This window comes from Anabrus simplex, chromosome 3, assembly GCF_040414725.1.
Source record: "Anabrus simplex isolate iqAnaSimp1 chromosome 3, ASM4041472v1, whole genome shotgun sequence".
NCBI classification, from domain to species: domain Eukaryota; kingdom Metazoa; phylum Arthropoda; class Insecta; order Orthoptera; family Tettigoniidae; genus Anabrus; species Anabrus simplex.
Window position 1 is genome coordinate 50,635,944 of NC_090267.1, and position 24,006 is coordinate 50,659,949.

The 24,006-nt window shown below is 39.4% G+C and overlaps 1 protein-coding gene across 4 annotated transcripts in view; it reads left to right on the top strand.

Moving 5' to 3' along the window:
• Positions 1-24,006, top strand: part of LOC136865959 (uncharacterized) — a 191,452-nt gene that overhangs the window by 109,047 nt on the left and 58,399 nt on the right. For all 4 annotated transcript variants that reach the window (XM_067142526.2, XM_067142525.2, XM_067142527.2 and 1 more), the window contains one exon: positions 3,197-3,356. In XM_067142526.2, coding sequence (XP_066998627.2) covers positions 3,197-3,356 — 160 coding nt within the window. The remainder of the gene's footprint in view (positions 1-3,196; positions 3,357-24,006) is intronic.

Genomic DNA, 24,006 nt, shown 5'->3' on the forward strand with positions numbered 1-24,006 from the left:
CGGTAAATGTAAGACGTTGTATTGGCAAGTAGGGTCCCTAAAGTGTATGGTTACCGACACTGAAAAAGACCTACAAAATACCCAACAGCAAGAAAAGTAACTATAAATCAATACCTTAATATTACAGGGGAGAAAGGGTAAGGTTGCACCCTTGGGGTACGTCCTTACACGGTGAGGACTATACATATATGTATACGTATATAACACATCGTGCAATTGCAAACGTTGCCATATCTAAAAAGGAATATCATGTGACGGTAACATGTCAGGTTGTACTCATGAATAGGGCATTCATCAAATTGGAAGTTAAGTATATGTTGTCATGCGTGAATGCGCATCTATGAGAAGTGAATATTCCTAAATTTAAAACTAACTTATAAGTATTCATAAAATAAAAACAACATGTGCGTAAAACACTTTCATGCTTGTGAATGTTTGAGTTTATGGCTTGCACTGTTTCGTAATTCTTCAGTTTGACTGCTATCATTAAGTCTAGTTGTCCACAACTGTGGATTATATTAAAAACTCAATGGCTTATTGTAATCAGATCAAAAATTAGATGTATGGCTTTTCAGGCGTTTGCTCTATTAACCAGCATTTTGTCTTAGGTCTGACACTGACCGGTAGCACGAACAGATACCAGATGCGACTATTAAGCAGGCTAGAGTCTCGTTCGTTATCGGAATTAACTAGACAAATCGCTCCACCAACTAAGAACGTCCATGCACCACCACCCACCGAATCAAAAAAGAGCTCTCAATCTGTCAGTCCTTCCGGTGTCCAGGCCTGGTGAGGTTTACAAGTAATGAAAATCATTTTCTCCGTAATGAAAGAATCTTAATTTATAATAATATAAGAAATTTATTTTAACTCAACCTATTCAATACAGTACAAGATATTAACATAATAGTTAAACATCGTTAAAAATCATTGAGACATGTTTCGCCCCTTCTGTGGGTCATCATCAGTCATATCAAATACCTCAAAATTCTACCAGACATATGGTTGGAAATTATAAAAATATGTTGCCTGAGTGAATACATTGAAAAAGATTTACAAGATCTTATCATTAATAAAATATCAAATTAATTATTGCAATAATTAACTTAAGATTTTCACATACGTAAGACAGTTCAACATTAATTACATCGCACAACATTTTGACTGTCGCCCATTCAACCAATAAAACGGAAATCCTATACTTCAACAACATAAACACATGGAAAAACTTAAAAATAGTAGTCATTTGGGAAGATTTAAAGACATTTCAACCGCCCTCATTCAAGCCATCATTTTAACTTTTTTCAACATGGTTCGTTTTGAATCAAATATAAACTGTTGTCCACACGCACTAGGCACTCCGCCTTCATAGAGAGTGTCCAGTGGAGGTGATTAGCCCATGGATACTTCGACGAATTATTTTGTTTTGAGTCTAAAATGTAATTAGTCAACATAAACATCCAAGTTGAATTACGACGTAATGCAACATTTTTACATGAGCTGGTCCTAAATCACATACAAAATTTCACATCTTGAAGCCATCTCTGATTAGACTGCACCAGGACCGTAATATTGAGGTCCCAAAAATTTTTTTTTTCTTTTTCTTTCTTTTCATGGAAATTAATACAAATTTGGAATGCTTTTCCACATTATTTTACATTGTAAAATTACACGTACAGTAAATTGTAATTATATGTATTCTGCATTCATTCTCAACATTTGTATATAAATTTTAAACTGTCTTCGAACTTAGCACCAAATAAGACTTTAACTACCATTATTGTCAATACTGCACATATGACGGCCTTGTTTTGAGTGAAAATTCACCAACGTATTTTATTAATGATAAGATCTTGTAAATGTTTTTTAATGTATTCACTCATGCAACATATTTTTATAATTTCCAACCAGGCGTCTGGTAGAATTTTGAGGTATTTGATACGACTGATGATGCCCCACAGAAGGGGCAAAACATGTCTCAACGATTTTTAACAATGTTTTACTAATATGTTAACATCTTGTACTGTATTGAATAGGTTGAGTTAAAATAAATTTCTTATATTATTATAAATCCTGATGAGGTTTCCGTGTTGAGTTAAATTCAGGTGCAGGCTCCACTCCTGGTGTTGCCCTTCCGTCAATTCCTTTGCAACCATACTTCCCCGGAACCCAAAAGCTGCCTGCCGAGTCATCAGAGGAACTTCGGTGGATCACTAGCTGGCATCGTTTATGGTTAGAACTAGGGTGGTATCTGATCGCCTTCGAACCTCTAACTTTCGTTCCTGATTAATGAAAAAATACTTGGCAAATGCTTTCGCTTCGGTCTGTCTTGCGACAATCCAAGAATTTCACCTCTAAGGTTGCATTAATCATTACCTCGGGTTCCGAAAACCAACAAAATAGAACCGAGGTCCTATTCCATTATTCCATGCTCACAGTGTTCAGGCGCAGCCGGCCTGCTTTAAGCACTCTTAATTTGTTTAAAGTAAACATGCCGGCCCACCTCGACACTCAATGAAGAGCACCGCGTTAGGATTTCATCAGGGTCCGCCTACGGCACGCAGGAACCACACGCGGATAACCACGGCAGCTGCACACTTTCGACTCGCCACCACCGGCAGGACATCCCACGAACCATTCCAGTTAGACACTGAGTGGTTATGGGATATATATATGCGTATTATTGAAAGTAAATAATATGTAATCTTTCTTGGATTTTTCTGTTTTTGTTAATTTTGATTTGGGTTGAAATTTTATTTTATGAATAATTTTGTTAATCATTTCTTTCTTATACCCATTGGGTTTGGCTATTTCATGAATTAGTTATAATTCTTTATTTAATTCTTCTGTTGTTAATGGTATGCTAAATGCTCTACATATCATGCTATAGTATGCTGCTCTTTTGTGTATATTGGGATGAGTAGAATCCATTTTGATTGTATTAGGGGTGTGTGTGGGTTTTCTATATATTCTGTAAGATAGGTGACTTTCATGTCTGGTTATGGATATGTCTAAGTAGTTTAGGGTACGGTTGTTTTTTATTTCTTTAGTGAATTTTATGTGTGGGTCTATTGTATTCAGTTGGTTCAATATGTTGGTTTCATTAGTTAATCTATTATCATTATTCATTTAATTTTGATTGTTGTAAATTATTCTGTGATTTCTTTCTGGCTATGTCCCTGTTTCATTGTTTCAGGTTACAGGAATTACTGCTTCCAATCACTTCTATTGTCTAAAAAGGTTGCATGGCGAGAACATAAATGCAGATATTACTGGTTTACAGAAATTTGAAGAGAAGAATTGCCATATTGTCCGGAAGTACATTTGGAGGCACTGGATTTGTGCATGGCTAACAGGTATGTGGTGCTATTTTAATACTACTCAGAATTATTGAATGGAGTTTTATTGGAATAAGCCTTCTGATCTCTCGTAGCTTTGACTGAAGGCTTCTCTAAGGGTAAAAAAAAGTAATGGAAAGAAGCAAACATGTGACTAAGAGGAAATATGTGTACATATTCAGTCTTGTTCCATCTGTTCAATGGGATAGTTTTATATATGGAACATCTTGAGGTAGATAACCAGTAACAATACACGTTATTTTTAAAGTACCACATCAGCTAAGGAGTCAGAATGAATCAGGTGCAAGCTACATGATGACTGACTGGAGGTCAGGGGAAAGCTTAGGCTGTGGATAGGAGAGATAGGGGTAGCCAATGAGAGAGTTTTATTTGAACGGCCACATGACCCAGTGACGTACACATCGTCCACTCCTGATGTAGTGACAATCTATACAACTGATTTTAACCACATGGTTTACAACCATAAGTTCTAGAAATAAATCTGAAAATTGTAACAGAATATATTACAGACAGCAGAGCCCTGGTTTCAGAGTCAAACAGCAGTGACATTCCACAAGATGGAAAGTTGCCTGTCATTCATAATACATTTCAGTTTAATGGTATGTAGAGAGAATCCCACCTAACCAGACCAAGGTTTAAGATACTAAAATATGAGTAGTGCTATGTGCTACATGCAGAAAATTCAAGGAAAGTGTTTCAGTGCACAGCAAGTCTCTCTGTTGAAGGATGTGTGTTACATTCTACGCACGACTTGATCATTTAGATAGGACTTCATCGTATTTGGTAAAAGAACAAGGAATATCAATTTCTATCAAACACTTTTCCACCTTAATATAAATAAATAAATAAATGAATACTGGATTAAAGCCACTATATTTATTTAATGAAGCCGAGCTTTCAGCCAAATTGCATTGGCCTTCATCAGAGCATGTTAAGTTCTGCTTCCGACAGTGAGCAAAGAAATTCAAAGAAACGTGGAAGTCATGACCATACTATCCATGACCTACCCCACTAAATAGACTCAAGAATTGTCGTGCTGTGATTCACCGCCCTCTGTTGATGGTTTTGTGAGTGCATCCCGCTGTTCCATGATGGTGTTATGCATATTTCTACAGTACAGGTCTCCATGTATTTGATAACTTGAAGCCGTCTTCCCTATTGATGTTATTTTGGCGCAGCTCTATTTCTAAGGCTTCCCTTACCAGTCGAGCATAGACGTCTTTTACAGGCGTGATGACCTTCGCCTGGTCAAAGAGGATTTCATGGTCTGTACTGTAGAAATGTTCTGCTATGGCAGACTGGCTTATGGCATTCTCCGTGGAGGATGAAAGAGTGACAGTCTTTACCGACCTGATGTGTTATTTCACCTTGGTGCTGACGAGCCTTTTCGTCATGCCAATATATGAGCAACCACTACCACATGGAACTTCATACACGCCTGGTGTTTCCAGATGTGGTTTTTCTTTGAATGGTCGAAACATGGATTTGAGCATCCCGGTTTGTGGTGATAACTGGAATTATACTGTTTCGACCATTCAAAGAAAAACCACATCCTGAAACACCGGGTGTGTCTGAAGTTCCATGTGGTTGTGGTTGCTCATATATTGGCATGACTAAAAGGCTCGTCAGCACCACAGTGAAAGAACACATCAGGTCGGTAAAGAATGTCACTCTTCCATCTTCCACGGAGAATGCCATAAGCCAATTTGCCATAGCAGAACATTTCTGCAATACAGACCATGAAGTCCTCTTTGACCAGGCGAAGGTCATCGCACCTGTAAACGACTTCTATGCTCGACTGGTAAGGGAAGCCATAGAGATAAAGCTGCGCCCAAATAACATCAATAGGGAAGATGGCTTCAGGTTAGGAAATACATGGAGACGTGTACTGCAGAAATACATGCATAACACCACCATGGAACAGCGGGGCGCAATTACGAAACCATCGACAGAGGGCGATGAATCACAGCACGACGATCCTTGAGTCCATTTAGTGGGGTAGGCTATGGATAGTATGGTCATGACTTCCACGTTTCTTTGAATTTCTTTGCTCACTGTTGGAAGCAGAACTTAACAAGCCCTGATAAAGGCCAGTGCAATTTGGCTGAAAGCTCAGCTTCATTAAATAAATATACTGGCTTTAATCCCCTATTCATTTAATTATTTACGTTAATACAATGAGCCACAAAAACCTACGTTCATTACTTTTCCACCTTGTCAATACTTTACACTTTATTACAATCATCTATCTTGAAATCGTTAAAATATCTCTCTTGTGTCTAAACTGTTCACTTACGTTTACTATATCGTTTAGTAAAAACTTTACAAATAGAATAATTTCAAATCTTAAAATGAATAAAACCTATTTAGTCACTATCAAATGAATAAAACCTATTTAGTCGCTATATACTAAAATTTGTAATTCTGTCTGCTCTGTTCTTGAAAACGTCTCCTTTCCTGAGGCCTTTTAGTGCACAAATTCCTCATCAGCCTCAGAACAAGATGGGTTCCAGTGAGATTTAATTCACTGAGGAACCATCACCCTCCCCAAGGGGCTCACCTGCCTGAAGCCGTTGACCCTGCCAGGTAAATTGACCGCCACCTGACATTCGGCATTGAGTAGCTGGCTGCATAATCTGCTCCATTACCATGGCAGGGTAACCTGGCCAGACATGATACATAACGATATTGCTCCTTTACTGTGTGCAACCCGCTAAGTATTGTATTTTGGGCTAGGGCAAACCTTTGCCTGCAATTATTATTTCATGTCATAAAATGCCGACTAACACAGGTGGGGTAGAGCGCGTGTTAACTATCTGAAAAGGGGTGAAATAAAATATCTAATTAATAACATACTACTAGTATATTGACAGGAAAATGGAGGCATATAGCTAAATGAGAAATACCTGTTAGGAGGTAGAATGTATTTATTTATCAACAAAACATAGAAATGATCCATATTGAATTGAATTGCAAAGTAAAATATTAAATTCGATCTCAGAAATGGTCGTGAAATATGTGACACGCACATGAAATATCTAATCATGATAAGAAAATCTATAAAAATGCATGAAAAATGGGTTACGACCCAAGAAAATAACTACAACCTTATTTACATGGAGATGTGACTGAGGTCATGAGTTCATGTATGTGTGTGACTGCGCCAGTTAGATGCCGATGTCCGTTGGCACATGAGTCTCGATAAATGACCGTCTTTGATATGTTCTCGAAAATACAAATCCATTAGTGAAATAATGTAAAACAGTGTAAAAACACACATTGGTTACAGGGTGGCTCCTAATCTTTCCCACCAAAATAACACAGATTCTACATTATGAGATTCGGCTCATACACAAATGACCAGACAAAACTGGAGTCCTTGGCATTAAAATTAGCAAGCGAGCTACTATCCCACATTAAGCAACACAAGACAATAAAACAACATACAAGAATAAATGTACTCTGCAATCAACAAACCTGTAAATAAAAGTACACACAAATGTATATCAAGGAATAAGGGTATCAGGTAACACTCCAACATCCACTGGCTGCATGGGTTTGTGTCTCAGAGCGACATAGCTATCCACTTCTCTTGTCCCACGTAGTTCGTAATCATCTGTCAATAAACAAACACGGCGCGACGACATAGGCTTGGCAGGTGGTTTGGAAGACCTTCAGTAGGGCACACCATTCACTCTCACAAAGCGAACGGTACGTTCAAACAGCTGAGAACACTCCACTCTCTGACAGCTATATACACATCGGCGATAGCCGGCATTCCTTCACACATAAAGGGAGACAGTTTCTCTCTCAGGAAATCAATACAAGCGGGCTGCCTGGCATCTCTAGCCACCTCGGGCCCCATTTTTAATCCATTATATGTATCCTCCCCATAAATTCATGGCTCCATGGCTTCTCACATATAAAATCAGCCTTACATTAGCATACAATGACACTAGCCCTTTGCACCGCATATCACTGGTTCGATCACCCCTGCCGTCTCCAAACCAGCCTCCAATCCATTTAGATGATCCTATACTCGTCCATTGTGGACAAAGTGACCCTGTGAATCTTCCTCTTTCTGAAATAACAACCTAACTAGTTTGCATTTTAATAACATTAATTTACCACAATGCAGCTGGCACAATGCCAGTTTGATATATAGAAGATTTTATCTGAATATCCCTGTTGCTAAATATGTACACAAATATAAGGTAATTCATGCTCAACAGCCCTAGCCAAAAATTAATTTTAAGAGAAATTAAACAAAGCAGATTGCCAATCTGGCTGACATTTAAATCATAAAAATGCAAATTAACCCTACACTAGCATTTTGTATTTAACAAGAACATGAATAAATGGACATTATGGTACTTAACTTGTTAGCTACACAACATCAGCCAACGGATCACATGTCCGCTGTGTCTCATTCCTCTAGAACATCATGACGACAGTTGGCACTCGCAGAATGGTCCTCGGGTCAAGTCCTTGCGTCACCATCGTCTGCTTCTGGTCATACCTGTTGATATTTGCAAGATGCTTGGCATTACAATATTCTCTTGACTGCTTCACTTGCGTGAATGCGCCTTGTACACTATTAGATTAACACATGGGTGACGGGCCCCGAGAAATCTCGTAGTACGCTCGCCAGTGGTAGGTGACGGGCCCCGAGAAATCTCTGTTTTATTCACGACATTGTTTTTGGTCTTCCTGTGACATCTCATGACCATATATTGAACTATTTTGAACGTGCACATTGAGTATAATAAATCGTAGATGTATATCTGCCACTTTTCTTTTATTCACGGCCTCTTTTATTCTTTGATTTAGTTTCGAAACATCGACTTTCTTTCTGCCGGTTCAGTCAGTGACAAGATGGAGCGCCCGCGAAATACGGTGTTAGCTGACGACGATAAGAATTATATGCCGACAATCATTCAAATGGATATAGTGATAATGAATTAGTGGAAACTGAATGTGAGAGTGATAGTGAAAGTGATATTCAAGCCTCTACACGCCGTAATTTACCTAGTGTGCTTATTTATTCAAGTGATTCTGACGACGACAACGATGTAAACATTAATGATGTGTTGTTGAATTAACACGCATTTGCTTGCTTATCTTAGATATGTTGAAGTACTACTAGGGGCATTGATGAGTACTCATACCAACTTTAAAGATAAAATCTTGACTGGTTTAATATTTATGTACATTTTATAATCAAGTGCACCCTAGTCTGCTTAGTAGAAAAATGTCCGGTCCACAGGGTATGTGACAAGCTCAAGCATCCGGTCAGCAATGTGTTAAGGGTATATTACCCGATCGACATTTGTCTTTAACAGTGGTTCAAAAATATACGGGACACACACGTACCGCATATGATTCACGACCGCGTACCGACTGGATATGATAATAAACATCAGTAATACTTATTATATTACTGGAGAGTTTTGAGTATTCTGTATTTCAGTTTGGTTTATATCTGAGCATTACCGGTACCCGCACTTGGGATATTAAAAGGTTTACATACTGGACCAAGATAGATGTGACTATCCTTCACAAAATATATAAGTGTTTGTCACAAAGCAAATTCGCAAAGAAATAATCTTCTTGCGGAGACCAACAGACGTTGCATGTACCTCTCTGAAAATACTTCTGGACACTGACCTCGCTTCCCCCCTCTAGGTAGTTTAAATAGGCTAACAGTTTCGTCATTAGCTCCAGGGCTTCCCCGTCTGTGAGAGACTGTAGCCTATCAGCGGCTTTGCTCAGCCCAACGGCTTTATGTTCAAATTAATCAATATATTAAAGTACTCAAGTACTCAATATTTTGGTCTAACAGTGAATGATAAACATATTGCTAATTTCTAGTTAAGTCAGATCTGTGGAGTAGCAGCTTAATAACAGATAACTCTGATCAAATTCAAAGGTCTCAGCACAGTGAAGTTAAGTTGGCCAAACTGATTTCACTTGTCTTTGGTTTCCCTTCATCCGAATATACCACACCCCTGGCTTTTAATTGGCTGTTTTTTAACGGTGGAGTGAGGTCTCCTTGCTTGAATCTGCAGTCAACAGCTTGGTTTAAATTTGAAAAAGTTTGCTGGGAGTGGAAAAATACTGGCCGCGTCGCCTCTCTCCCTGTGGTAACGGCCTACTGGCTTTGCCCTCAGCGCCTTGAATTTGAAATAAATGACTTATTCCCACAGTGTATTAAATAAGTAATTGAGGCATCTATGGAATAGCTCATCCCTCTCCATGTCAGGGCAAAAAAAATTTTTTTAACAAGAGTATCTTCCACAACGCTCAACACTGTGGGACAATCACCACACGATCTCCATTCTCGCCTTGCAATCTGACAATCTGTCCTGTTCCTCTCACAGGCATTCGCTGTCCTTTCAAAGGTTGTATTAGACATCAAGCAACGCTTGGAATTTTCTTTGGTTGCCTTCACATTCCATACAAGAATTGTCTTCAGGCTGGCCCCGATCCTCATTTACAACCACGTTGACATCCTCAGCATCTTCCTCCTCTTCTCCTTCCTCTGCAATCACTGGTTCAGGTTCTGGGTCTTCTTCTTCATTATCCTCGTCTTCTCCACCATCATCATCTTCATGTTCCATTTCCTCATCCTCGGGTATATCATGTATTCTTATTTGACCATGAAGGTAATATAATTTCAGATTTGCTGCGTTTAAAGTTTTCTCCACTGTTGCATCCATACTCTGGACTTTATACGAATTATTACCATAAACGTGCACAATTTTATATGGACCAATATACTATTCCGAAAATTTATGGTAGAACCGAGCCGGTGCGTCAGAGGTTGCGGGTCGCTTTACCAACACAAGCTCGTTAATCCGCAGCTGGCAGCGAAAATGTTTGTTCCTACTCCAGCGAAGTCTTCATTCTGCCTGGGCCTTCATGCATTCAGCTGTGCTTCTCACGCACATCTCAGGGGATGGTCTTGGATCGTTGGGACATGGTATCTTGCCGTGCCAAGGTCTGCTTGGGTATTCATTCAAGTGCATCCTGGATGGAATTTGACCAGTAGACCAGGTGGAGTTTATACTCTCAGAAATAATAGGTATAACTTCCAGCCACTTCCGATGTTCCTTGGGAATGAACATTCTGCAGTACTTTGCAATTTCGCGCTCACTCGGATTTGACTCGGAATGCTGCACTGAACTTAATACGTACTTGATCTCCATTTTCTCAGTATCACATTTAAAAGTAGGAGACTTAAATTGAGGGCCATAGTAGCTCAATATACTTTTGGGTTTACCCATCTTAGGTATAATTTTGTTTTTGGTTTGATGTAAGGCAGACTTGGTATTCGCCTTTTGAACAGGACACAAAGTAACAAATTTTGAAAAACGTCCATACAGACAAGTATATATTTCACTCCACGACATCCGGAGGGTAATGATCCATAATAGACGATTGCGAACAGTTGATTTGGTTAGCTGGGTAGCACTGGTCTTGGTGCCTGCTTTAGGAAAAATGTGTTCGGTTTAATACGTTGACATGTATCACACGTCCTAAGCATTTGCTGAATCATATGTCACATTCGAGGCCAAATGAAAGTCTCTTGTAATGCTGCTCTCACTTTGTCGATCCCAGCGTGTCCAGTGGCGTGATGTCCTAGCCAGATCAAATCTACCTGGAACACCAGTGGGATGACAATCCAGAATTTAGTATATTCGTCGTCTATGAATTTGTGTAACAAATTATTGAAGAAATGGTACGACATGGCCTTTTTCTGCGCTTCAAGAAATCTCCGTGTACCCTGTTTGATGTCCTTCCTGAAAAAGTTGATTAACAGTCACACTGGTGGATAATTGTTTTGTCCTGGCTGATGCCTGGAAGTTTGTCAATGATATTCTGGTCCTCATCATCTTAACAATGCTAGGTGGATTGCAGCTTCATTTGTGTCCGGATTTCGACTTAGGGCGCCAACGACTACATTTAATCTCCCTGGGCAGTGCTCTAGTGTGAGGTCAAACTGCTGGATGAACAATGACTATCTGTAAATGCGATCGCTACCAACATTAGATTTCTTCATGAAAATGAGTGTTTTATGGTCTGTACGGATTGTAATCGGGAATCCATAAATATATTTTCTCCACTGGCTTAATGCAACAGCTATAGATAACATTTCTAACTCAGTAGCTGTCCATTTTAATTCACGAGCTCGCAGCTTCCTGCTCATGAAAGCAAGGTACATCACCTTCTGATCGCTCTCTGGTGTCTCCTGGTAAAGCAGAGCCCCTATTCCCACACTTGAGGTGTCTGTTTGGATTATGAAATGGCAGTCGTATGACGGGTATCCCAATTTTACAGCTTGTGTTAGCATTTTCTTTGTCTTCCTGAAAGCTTCATCTTGTTCCTCGCCCCATTTCCAGCGATTGGTAATTTTTAACAGGTCATGAAGAGGTGCCATGGTTTCAGTGTATGCCATACAATGATCCTCAAAAAACTGTCACAATCCCAAAAATTGCCGAATGTGTTTCACGTAGGTCGGTTTCGGAAAATTTTGTATGGCAGAAATCTTTACTGGATTTGGCCTGATTCCCTTGCCTTCAATAACATGACCAAGAAAAAGAGTGCTCCGTTGACAGAAGTGTGATTTCTCTAGGTTTATCTGAAAATTACACTCATTAAGGTCTGCCAGTAACAAATCAATTTTTCGGAGGTCCTCCTCTATAGTTTTTGAGTAGAAAATAATGTCATGAATGTATTTCAAGGTGAAGGTCTTAACTTCTAGACTTCGGTTGTCTTCTAATGCTTGGATGAGCGCAGAACTTGAATTCATTAGTCCAAAAGGGAACCTTTGAAAATGGTAAGTTTGATTGTCGAACATAAATCCCATTAGCATACTAAATCCTAGATGTAACATGATATGATGAAAGGACGAAGTGAGGTCTACTGTTCCAAAGAATTCCATACATCCAAATCTCTTGAGAATGTCCTTGATAGCCGGAGCCTGGACGTACTCAGTGTAATAATCGCTTGTTTAACTCTCTTGTGTCTAAGCATAACCTGATAGAGCCATTTGGTTTGGGCACGGCGAGGATTGGATTTACTAAGTTCACTGCAACTTTCTAGCCAGTCGGTCGGGAAATCGGCAAACTCCTCTTCCCCTTTTGCTGCTATCGCCGTCAAAATTCTTTCATCTCTGAAGTTATCATCCGTTTGATCCAATCTTAATTCTTTAGAAATTTTGGTCTGAAATACAATATGATTATCTCCCATGTCAATCAGGGCATTATATTCTCCCAGAAAATATGCACCTAGGATTAGATTGTATTCCATTTTCTGAAGGATTACGCTTGGATGTGACATTGCTGAATTTCCAATTTCCATGTCTAGTAAAGCCAGCTCCTTACATACAGCCGTTTTATCCGCTACAAGTCCTCTCACCTTTAGCCTTGAGATAGGAATTATTGGTACGTGGGTTTGAGATTTCAACTCATTTATTAAGGCTTGCAACACCACATTGATCGACGCACACATATAGATCAAAGTCCGAATACGTAAATTTCCGATTCTAGTAAAGATGATTGGTAAACGTTTAATTAATTAGAATTCAGTTGAACATTTTCTTCTATTAAATCTTCTGGTTGAATTACCGAGCTATCGACTGATACCACAATCCATCGTTCATCATTATCCTCCCTAGTCAAGTTCAGGCTATCTCCTCTTATTGCTGTTGGTTTTTTGTACGCCCCTGTGACGTCATAATTTGGAGCATTAGGGTTTAATACTTGCCCTTGCTGTCTCTGTTTAAATACTCGGTACAATTCACTTTCGGCCCCACGGCACTGTTCCGTATTCTCGCCCTGGATTGCCTCTTTCCATCTGATTTCTTCTTCCCTCTTATCCCTTTATTACTCAACGTACTTTCGGGACTCTTTACGCTGTTCCCTTTGGTCTTCTAGGTCTGTTGAAATTTCTGTACCCCTATCTGTAGGTCCTACCATTATGTCCATTCGGGTAGCTCCATCCTCTCCGATTCCCTGGATTCTCTCTATAGTCTACTCTTCTTCGATCATCCACTCGGTTCTGAGGTTGCCAATTTTCACTCTGCTGTGGCCCATTTTCATACCTCGCCTCACGCGATGTAGTTCTGGTGCACAAATTCAATATATTCTATCATCTTGGTTGGAGAGCTGTCATTGTTACATCCATCATATGTATGGCCTCAGCGTGCCTAATCCTTGGCTGGCTCTGACATGAAGTCTGATCGAGCTGACGTAATGTCATCTCGGCCTCAGCTGCTGTCCATACGTTTGCCACGATCAGCGCTCTCTGGACTTTGATTGGTAGTTGCCTAGAGATCGCCGCTGTCATCTCACTTTCAGATGGAGGAACATCTAGATCTCTGAATTCAATGATTTGAGAAACCAAAAAATGTGAGAATTTAGTGGGTAATGTCACCGGATACTTTCTTGATTACAGTTCTATGCATGAACTCTGCTATACAGCCGCGTCCCAGAACTTTTTAAGGAAGGTCGCGTTAAACTCCTCGTATGTACTGAATGTGTTCCTGAGGGCTGTCATCCATTCTAACGCTGCTGCGTTCCCTAAGAACTTTTCTGTGGTCCTGAGTCTCCTCTCTGGTGGTATCCTGCAATCTGCGATATAGTCGTCCATCTCTCGTAGAACTGCATGAGGTGTCCTACCATCGTTACCCATAAACTTCCGTGGTTTATATTCACTGGTGCGCAGAATGTTGTACATAGCGACCCCTTCTGCTATATTAGGCGTTGATGTCCTCTCTTTAAGTCGCGGCATCTTCAATATATCACTCAGTGCAGCATGTTCGCTAGTCTGATAATACCAATATTAATAGTCCATTATTGGACATTATACATTTCACAGCCAACTCATTCCTGGTTGTCAGCTTTTTGCCCCAGTGTGCTAGGTTGGGCTCATCAGTTGGTAAATAGCACACCCACCAAGACACATGGCTAGTGCATACCGAGGAGGCCACTGCGTAGGCTGTTTGGAGCCACCGGCAGTGCCAATGCACTATGAGAGACGACGTCTCATTACCAAAAATTGATGCTTGCCTGGCCATCAGATGATATAGATGTTGATTCTCATAGGGAACCCTCCAGGGTAGTTTAAATAGACCAACAGTTTGGTCATTATCTCTGGGGCTTCCCCGTCTGCGAGAGACTGTAGCCTATCCCGGGCTTTGCTCAGCCCAACGGCTTTATGTTCAAATTAATCTATATATTAAAGCACTCAAATAGTCAATATTTTGGTGTAAAGGTGAATGATAAACATTTTCCTAATTTCTAGTTAAGTCAGATCTCTGGAGTAGCAGCTTACTAACGGATATCTCTGATCGAATTCAAAGGTCTCAGCACAGTGAAGTTGGCCAATCTGATTTCACTTCTCTTGGGGTTCCCTTCATCCGAATATACCACACCCCAGGCTCGTAATTGGCTGTTTTCAACGGTGGAGTGAGGTCTCCTTGCTTGAATCTCCAGTCAACGGCATGGTTTAAATTTGAAAAAGTAGGCTGCGAGTGGAAAAGTACTGGCAGCACCGTGCCCATCTTGCTGTGGTACGGCCTACTGGCTTCGCTCTCAGCACCTTGCATTTGAATTAAATTACTTATTCCCACAGTGCATGTTATAAATTTCATATTAGAGCCTGTATTGTCAAAGTATCAACTTGTGAAAATTTAATTATATAATTCCACCTTTACAGTACCGTAATTTCACAAGTTTTAAATAAATAATTGAGGCATCTATGGAAAGGCTCACTAAGGGTAAATAAAAGTAATGGAAAGGAGCAAACATGTGACTAAAAGGAAATGTGTGTACATATTCGGTCTTGTTCCATATGTTCAAACCAAGCTTGATAGCTGCAGTCGCTTAAGTGCGGCCAGTATCCAGTATTCAGGAGATAGTAGGTTCGAACCCTACTGTCGGCAGCCCTGAAAATTGTTTTCCGCGGTTTCCCATTTTCACACCAGGCAAATGCTGGGGCTGTACCTTAATTAAGGCCACGGCCGCTTCCTTCCCACTCCTAGCCCTTCCCTGTTCCATCATCGCCATAAGACCTATCTGTGTTGGTGCGACGTAAAGCAACTGGCAAAAAAAAAAAAAAAAAGACCATGTGTTCAATGGGACATGGAGCAATTTCATATCGGGACACGTTATCTCATCTATTTAATTTGAATGCTGCAGAGTACACTTAGTATGTGTATTCTCTAATAATAATGTTATTTGCTTTACATCCCACTAACTACTTTTACGGTCCTCGGAGACTCTGAGGTGCCGGAATTTAGTCCCGCAGGAGTTCTTTTACGTGCCCGTAAATGTGTATTCTCTTGTGTAACATTAACACGTTGGCTGCTGGAGCGGTACATTGTACCGCTGAGTGAGTTTCTCGCAAGGCCACAGGGGTACAAACTACCACTGACAGGTTTTGTTATACGACTTTCCCTGCCAGGCCAACGGACCGCTGAGTTGTTGACTTTCCTACGCTAGCATACCGCTTTGGTCTCGCAGCAAATACTGGCGTTTTTGGTTTTTATTCTCTATTAGTAAACTCAGTTGAAAGTGTAAACGATCTCCAGGGCCTCTGCATTCTATATATTATGAGATTTTGCTTTAACCTGGCAGTCTAATCTTTTACTACAGACTATATTTCTTTCCATTTGGATCCACGCCTTGGCAATGATTATGTCGAAAAGCAAGGACAAACTAAATCAACACTACTCAGAAAAACAATAACAGACCATTGTAGGATGTTTGGAATTTGAGGCTCATTTGAAGAACAACAACACAATACATACAAACTTTCAGACAATATTTATAGGATCATAACACACCATTCATGCTTGAATTGTTGATGTATTTTTAAGTGGAGATTGTTTGTGGACAGTTTTATAATAGATTATACAATTTTTGACAGGTCTAATGTGCTTAAGTGATTTTAACCAGAAGTTGAGGAAGAGAATGCTATTATATTCTCGAAACATGTACTTGTATATCATGTCAGACAATAAACTAGGTATTGTAATGACAAGGCAGATCCTTAATGCATAACATTGATTAAAGTCAATAGGGACCAATTGTATCCATTATGGTCAAAATTACAGATCCTAGTGATGCCACATGACGAGTTCTCTGTATTTTTGGAGCCACTTAATGACCTGTGACTACCAATCAATCAATCAATCAATCAATCAATCAATCAATACTGATCTGCATTTAGGGCAGTCGCCCAGGTGGCAGATTCCCTATCTGTTGCTTTCCTAGCCTTTTTCTAAATGATTTCAAAGAAATTGGAAATTTATTGAACATCTCCCTTGGTAAGTTATTCCAATCCCTAACTCCCCTTCCTATAAATGAATATTTTCCCCAGTTTGTCCTCTTGAATTCCAACTTTATCTTCATATTGTGATCTTTCCTACTTTTATAAACGCCATTCAAACTTATTCGTCTACTAATGTCATTCCACGCCATCTCTCCGCTGACAGCTCGGAACATACCACTTATGAACATTAAAACAAGAATAATAGTTAACACCACCTTTCCAATACTTATCTTTCCTATATTTAGGAAATAAACATTACAACAGGCGTTGTGAGATGGGATATGTTTCGCTTAACAGTCGTAAGCATCATCAGCCAAAAAGAAATCTTAGCCTAAATATAGGAAAGATAAGTATTGGAAAGGTGGTGTTAACTATTATTCTTGTTTTAATGTTCATATCTGATGTCCAATACGGTCTACAATGAGATTTGTTACTTGTAACATACCACTTAGTCGAGCAGCTCTTCTTCTTTCTCTCAATTCTTCCCAACCCAAACATTGCAACATTTTTGTAACGCTACTCTTTTGTCGGAAATCACCCAGAACAAATCGAGCTGCTTTTCTTTGGATTTTTTCCAGTTCTTTAATCAGGTAATCCTGGTGAGGGTCCCATACACGGGAACCATACTCTAGTTGGGGTCTTACCAGAGACTTATATGCACTCTCCTTTACATCCTTACTACAACCCCTAAACACCCTCATAACCATGTGCAGAGATCTGTACCCTTTATTTACAAGTCCATTTATGTGATTACCCCAATGAAGATCTTTCCTTATATTAACACTTAGATACTTACAATGATCCCCTAAAGGAACTTTCACCCCATCAACGCAGTAATTAAAACTGAGAGACTTTTCCTATTTGTGAAACTCACAACCTGACTTTTAACCCCGTTTATCAACATACCATTGCCTGCTGTCCATCTCACAACATTTTCGAGGTCACTTTACAGATGCTCACAATCTTGTAACTTATTTATCACTCCGCAAAAAGCCTTACCTCCGATTCCACACCTTTACTCATATAATTTATATATATAAGAAAACATAAAGGTCCGATAATACTGCCTTGAGGAATTCCCCTCTTAATTATTACAGGGTCAGATAAAGCTTCACCTACTCTAATTCTCTGAGATCTATTTTCTAGAAATATAGCAACCCATTCAGTCACTCTTTTGTTTAGTCCAATTGCACTCATTTTTGCCAGTAGTCTCTCATGATCCACCCTATCAAATGCTTTAGACAGGTCAGTCGCGATACAGTCCATTTGACCTGACCTCCAGAATCCAAGATATCTGCTATATCTTGCTGGAATCCTACAAGTAGAGCTTCAGTGGAATAACCTTTCCTAAAACCGAATTGCCTTCTGTCGAACCAGTTATTAATTTCACAAACATGTCTAATATAATCAGAAAGAATGCCTTCCCAAAGCTTACGTACAATGCATGTCAAACTTACTGGCCGGTAATTTTCAGTTTTATGTCTATCACCCTTTCCTTTATACACAGGGGCTACTATAGCAACTCTCCATTCATCTGGTATAGCTCCTCCGACCAAACATTAATCAAATAAGTACCTCAGATATGATACTATATCCCAACCCATTGTCTTTAGTATAGCCCCAGAAATCTGATCAATTCCAGCCGCTTTCTATACTACATCTGGGGTATAGACATGCAAGTGTAATGGGCTAGTATAACTTGGAAACAATATTCTCTAACCCATGGGTAAATAATGGTAATATTGAGCTCGTTGTCGTTGTTGTTGTTGTTGTTGTTGTTGTTAGTAATACTATTATTATGACTTGTGAGGTGTGGCTATGAAGTTGTTTATGTCTATTAGTATTATTATTATTTACGTAGTTATGTACGGACTTTATTTGGTGATCATGTTATTTCTGAGATTATGTCATGATACATCTGCTGTATGTATATTAACACAAGTTTATTTAATGTAAGAATATGTAATTAATAGTATATAATTTATTATTACCGGTAAATATCATGTATAAATCCAGCATAATGTTGTGCAACACACAGTAATAGTCCAGACTGCCACCGAGAAAGAGACTAGCAGCTAAGCGACACCGATGCCTGACACGGCACAATCCGGTTAAGAGGAGGAGAACCCATCCAGCGATGTCGAGGAAGAGAGAAGATATAATCAACGACCAAGGCAAAGTCAACAAGTTTGATAGACTGTTGAAATTGTTCAAGTTTTAGGGGGGAAAATGATGCAAGTGTAATGGACTAGTATTACTTGGAAACAGTATTCTCTAACCCATGGGTAAATAATGGTAATATAGAGCTCGATGATTATTATTATTACGAGGATTGGGGCAAAAGTCATGGCAACTATTTTTTTTTCTTGTAGATATGTGAACGGATCACAAACATATATGTGTTATGTGGAAGTTCTGCAGGCATAGTGTGTATGCAGAACAGCAGATGGCTCTGTGATGGCTGGTAGTAGCTGCGAGGGCTGTGAAATCAGTCAGTTGGTGAGTGTCGTGCGGGATGGAAGTAACCTGTGTTGAACAGCGTACTTACATAAAAATAGCCGTTCTCCAAGGGAGAAATGCGATGGAATATCACAGTGAATTAGTGGAAGCCCTTGGGAATAATGCCCTACCATACCGTACAGTAGCCCGGTGGGTAGGAAAGTTTCAGCAAGGACGTGTGTCAACCAGTGATGAGCAACGTTCGGGACGACCTGTCAATGTGCAGACCGACATGGCACGTGCCATCATTGAGCAGCTCCTGGATGAAGACAGACGATGGGTGCTACTGGAGTTAGAGAGGGCAGGTGGCATCGAGAAATGCACTGTCCACAGGATATTGCGTAATGAGCTGCAACTGCGTAAAATCGCATCACAGTTGGTACCGCATGCACTGACGGAAGTTCAAAGGTGGGTGTGCTATGCAATATGCTCCGACCACCTTGCACGCTGGCAACAGGATGGCGATCAATTCTTGTCACGAATAATCGCCATCGATGAATTTTGGGCCAGGGCATACGAACCAGAACGGAAACGTCAGTCCGCAGAGTGGCGACATGCTGGATCACCAAGGAGGCAGAAGGTCCGTCACAATCCTTCCCAGTCAAATTGATGGTGATCGTCGCATATGATGTCAGGGGTGTCATTGTTTGTCACTTTGTTCCACATGCCAGAAAAGTGACCACACAGTACTACAGGGACTTCCTGGTGTGACAGGTACGACGTGGCATGTGGGAGAAACGTCCGGATCTTGTGGACAGTGCAATAATCCTACACAACAATGCAAAACCACATAAAGCAGAGTGTGTAAGGCAGCTACTGTGACGTTGGGGATGGGAGGAATTGGAGCACCCACCGTACTCTCCCGACATTTCGCCCTGTGACTTTGATCTCATTCGAAAGATTAAGGAACCACCATGTGGTAGGGGGTTTGCAACACGAGAGGACATTGCTAATGCTGTGCGCCAACAGGTGACCCAATTCACACATGGTGCGGCAAATGCTGACGCAGATGGTATTCAGCGCCTCCCACATAGTTGGCAGCGTATGGTGTCATTAGCAGGGGACTACTTTGAGGGTCTTTAGACCCAGGTTTGTCATGTAAACTTTATGTGCACTGTGTTGTCATTCTTTTGCACCGAGAAGGTCATATTGCCCTGTATACTACCGTAATAAATTAGTGTGTTACGATATTTCAGTGCTATTCATTGTCCACACTTGTAGTTAACACCTTGTCCTTTCGTCTGTATATGTCACATTTTCCAACAGGACAGGTATCTTCAAAAAAAAATTGTTGCCATAACTTTTGCCCCAACCTTTGTATTATTATTATTATTATTATTATTATTATTATTATTATTATTATTATTATTATTATTATTATGACTTGTGAGGTGTGACTATGAAGTTGCTTACGTCTAATAGTGTTGTTATTATTATTATTATTATTATTATTATTATTATTATTATTATTATTATTATTATTATTATTATTATTATTATTATTTATGTAGTAATCTACAGACTTTATTTGGTGATCGTATTATTTGTGAGTTTATGCCATGATACATCTGCTGTATGTCTATTAATATGAGTTTATTTAATGTACGAACACGTAATTAATGGTATATAATTTATTAATGCCTGTAAATGTGATGTATAAATCCAGCATAATTTTGTGCAACACACGGTAATAGTCCAGAACAACGCATTGTGCCACTGGAATTGTGTAGAAAATTCCTTTCATTGTAAATAAGCTATTGGAGACTTGAAATTACGAGAAAACATGTGTTATATTCTTCTAGAAGCCTGGCAAGGCAATGTTTATAAAGAGGCAGTCAAATCAAATCAAATCAAAATCTCTTTATTTGCAATTGAGGTGTCTACCTCGGTGGCAAATGGTACTCTAAAATACATTATTGTCAAGCACTAAATATTAAATTAACAAGAGAAGAAAATTTTCCTATAATACAATATTATACAATTTACGCTAACAATTTTTTCTATTAAACACACAGCTCATCCTTAATAAATTTATATTGTTTACAAAATTCTACTTATAATATCTCCTGTACTACTTACAAATATAGTCAAATGATATACGGTATGTGGAATTACTTCAAATGATACTATACAACTGGTATAAGATTAAACTTTACATTGCATTTATTTACTTTTTTTTTTTACCTATTCTGGAACCTAAGTAGCATAATGACCTGCTGCGTCTTATCCAGAGCCCCTTTTGCCACCACTTTTCAGAGTTCCTGAGGGGCCTTCACAGCTACCGTAGCGGTCCCAGGGACCTTGAAGTCCCTACTGTACTTCACCCCTACAGGCAGTCCCCTACTTTGGCTGTCCAACTCCTTAGACCAGGGGATGGAATTAATTTATTCACACACATTTTTTTTATTTACAATAAGCTGCACTGGTCGAATGCCCTCTAACACTTCATTTATTTTCTCTGTTGCTGTTTATTCTCTTCTTGAATATCTGTACAGATTTTGGAAAAGGATCAAACACTACCCCTGGTAAACTGTTCCACTCCTTCACACCCTTCCCAATGAATGAAAATTTACCCCAATCGCTTCTGCTAAAATTCCTTCTAATTTTATATTTGTGGTCTGTCCTGCCGATATAATTATTTTCCAACTGAAGCCTCTCATGGATATCTTCCCATCCTTCTTCTCTTGTATAGGCTCTATATAATCCTATAAGTCTAGTTTTCTCCCTTCTCTTACTTAAAGTTTCCCATCCAAGTTCCTTCAACATTTCTGATACACTACTCTTTCTCCTGAAATCCCCTGTTACAAATCTTGCTGCTTTCCTCTGCACACTATCTATTTCTTTTATTAGGTATTCTTGGTGAGGATCCCAAACACTGTTTGCATATTCCAATAATGGACGAACCATACTTAAGTAACTTTTTTCTTTTAATTCTTAATTGCATCCTTTAAGTAGCCTCATTATGACATGTAACAATCTGTATGCTTTTCCAACAATGTCATCCACATGACCCTTCCAGTGCAAATTACTTTCAAATCTCACACCTAAGTATTTGCACTTGCCATCTTTTGGGATAACTACCTCATCCAAAGTATATTCAAATTCAGTTTTAAAGCTCCTGTTTGTAAAAGTTGTAACAGTTGATTTGCCTCCATTAACCTTCATATTATTTTCTTCAACCCATTGTTGGATACTTTCAAGGTCCCTTTGTAATTCTGAACAATCCTCAATGTTGTTTATTTCAATATAAACAATTATGTCATCTGCATACAATCTTATTTTTGATGTTATATTGTTCCGTAGATCATTTGCGTATATTAAGAAAAGTAACGGACAGATTATACTACCCTGTGCAATTCCCTTCCAAACTGCGGCGGCAGGTCTTGCCGTCAAAAATCAATCAGCATCTTATGTACTTCTTCAGCTACATGGACACTCTATTTATGCAATTAATAATTTTTTGCTTCAATCAACCTGTCATGGTCTTAGAAAAATTTTCTTCCATGAATTAATGTTTTTCTTTCGGAATTCGGCTACTACAAAGAAACTCTAAGGCTGAACTTAAACTAGTCACATCTACCTATATCAAACAACATCTGAGACCTCCAACTACTGAAATGTTATATTTTCTCTTCTAAATTCTTCAACTCATCAGCAAAATACTTGGACTTTGTCTTAACACAAATTTTTTGTTTTCTTTGGTGTCACCCCTTGGAAGGACTTTTGGGGGGGGAGGTCTGTACCGGGCGGTACACCTTCACGCCGCTAGTTCAAATATTGCGCCAGTTGAAACTTCTCTACAGGAGAAAGCCTGAACTTTAAAAAACTGTATTAACTCAACAGTTTCTCCGAAGATGGCTTGGTGTGAATTTTGATGTGTTTTTGTTTGTAATTGACCAAGAAGTGTGGACGTTCTCTAGCAGATGTCTCTACTAAAAACTATGATTACGCACTCTGGTGCGAAGGAATGAACTTTCTTGAAGAAATTTTGTATTCCTAAGTTTTGTCTTTACTACATTTTGTTCTTTTATTTTCTGGGTTTGCAGTATTAATCTTTCTGTCCGCCAGTTTTGAACTCAGCCAATCCCGAATTTATTTAATTAATTTTTGACCAATAGTATATGTCTTCTTCGATATGGATATGTAGCTCTAAGCTATCCAATAAAGTTGAGGGGGTGTGTCTATTCATTCTTGAAAGGTCTCGAATTTTCCACGAGAGTATAAAAACTGCTGATTTTGTTGTCTCGGGGCCACTTCAGTAACATCTAACTTAGTGTGTGGATATGTAGCAGGGGGCGGGAAGCGCCTCTTTCTTCAAGCAGCAGCTCTTCAACAAGGTAATGGCCTGTTAACATCTTTATTTCTCACTAGCTCAGCAGTTTAACTCTCGGGGAGGGTTCGAAACCTTTTAATATGTAACCTACCACTTTAAAATGTAAATTCCTCTTCTGTCTATGTAAAAACTACAAATATCTTTTACTGTAAAGCGGGGATAGAGAGTGCTGTACCCTCTTGAGCTCCCCTTCATTTTTGAAATTGAGGTGACTACGTTTTCATAACCGTTTCTTCTCTTCCCTAATGTATTAAAGTTTTCTCATACGGGTCACTTCCCTAGCTTGGGACTAGCCCCTGTGTATCAGCCTAGAGCCACTTAGGTTTTAAAAGTGTACTTGGAGTACAAGTTCACGCCTACAGTCCTCTCTGTACTTTGGGCCAGTAACTTAACCTGTTGTTTTATTTTCATTGCGAAGGCCCTGTAGGTTGGGTATTAAATACCCTTGTTTCCTTGTGTGCCTTGAGGGCAGATAGA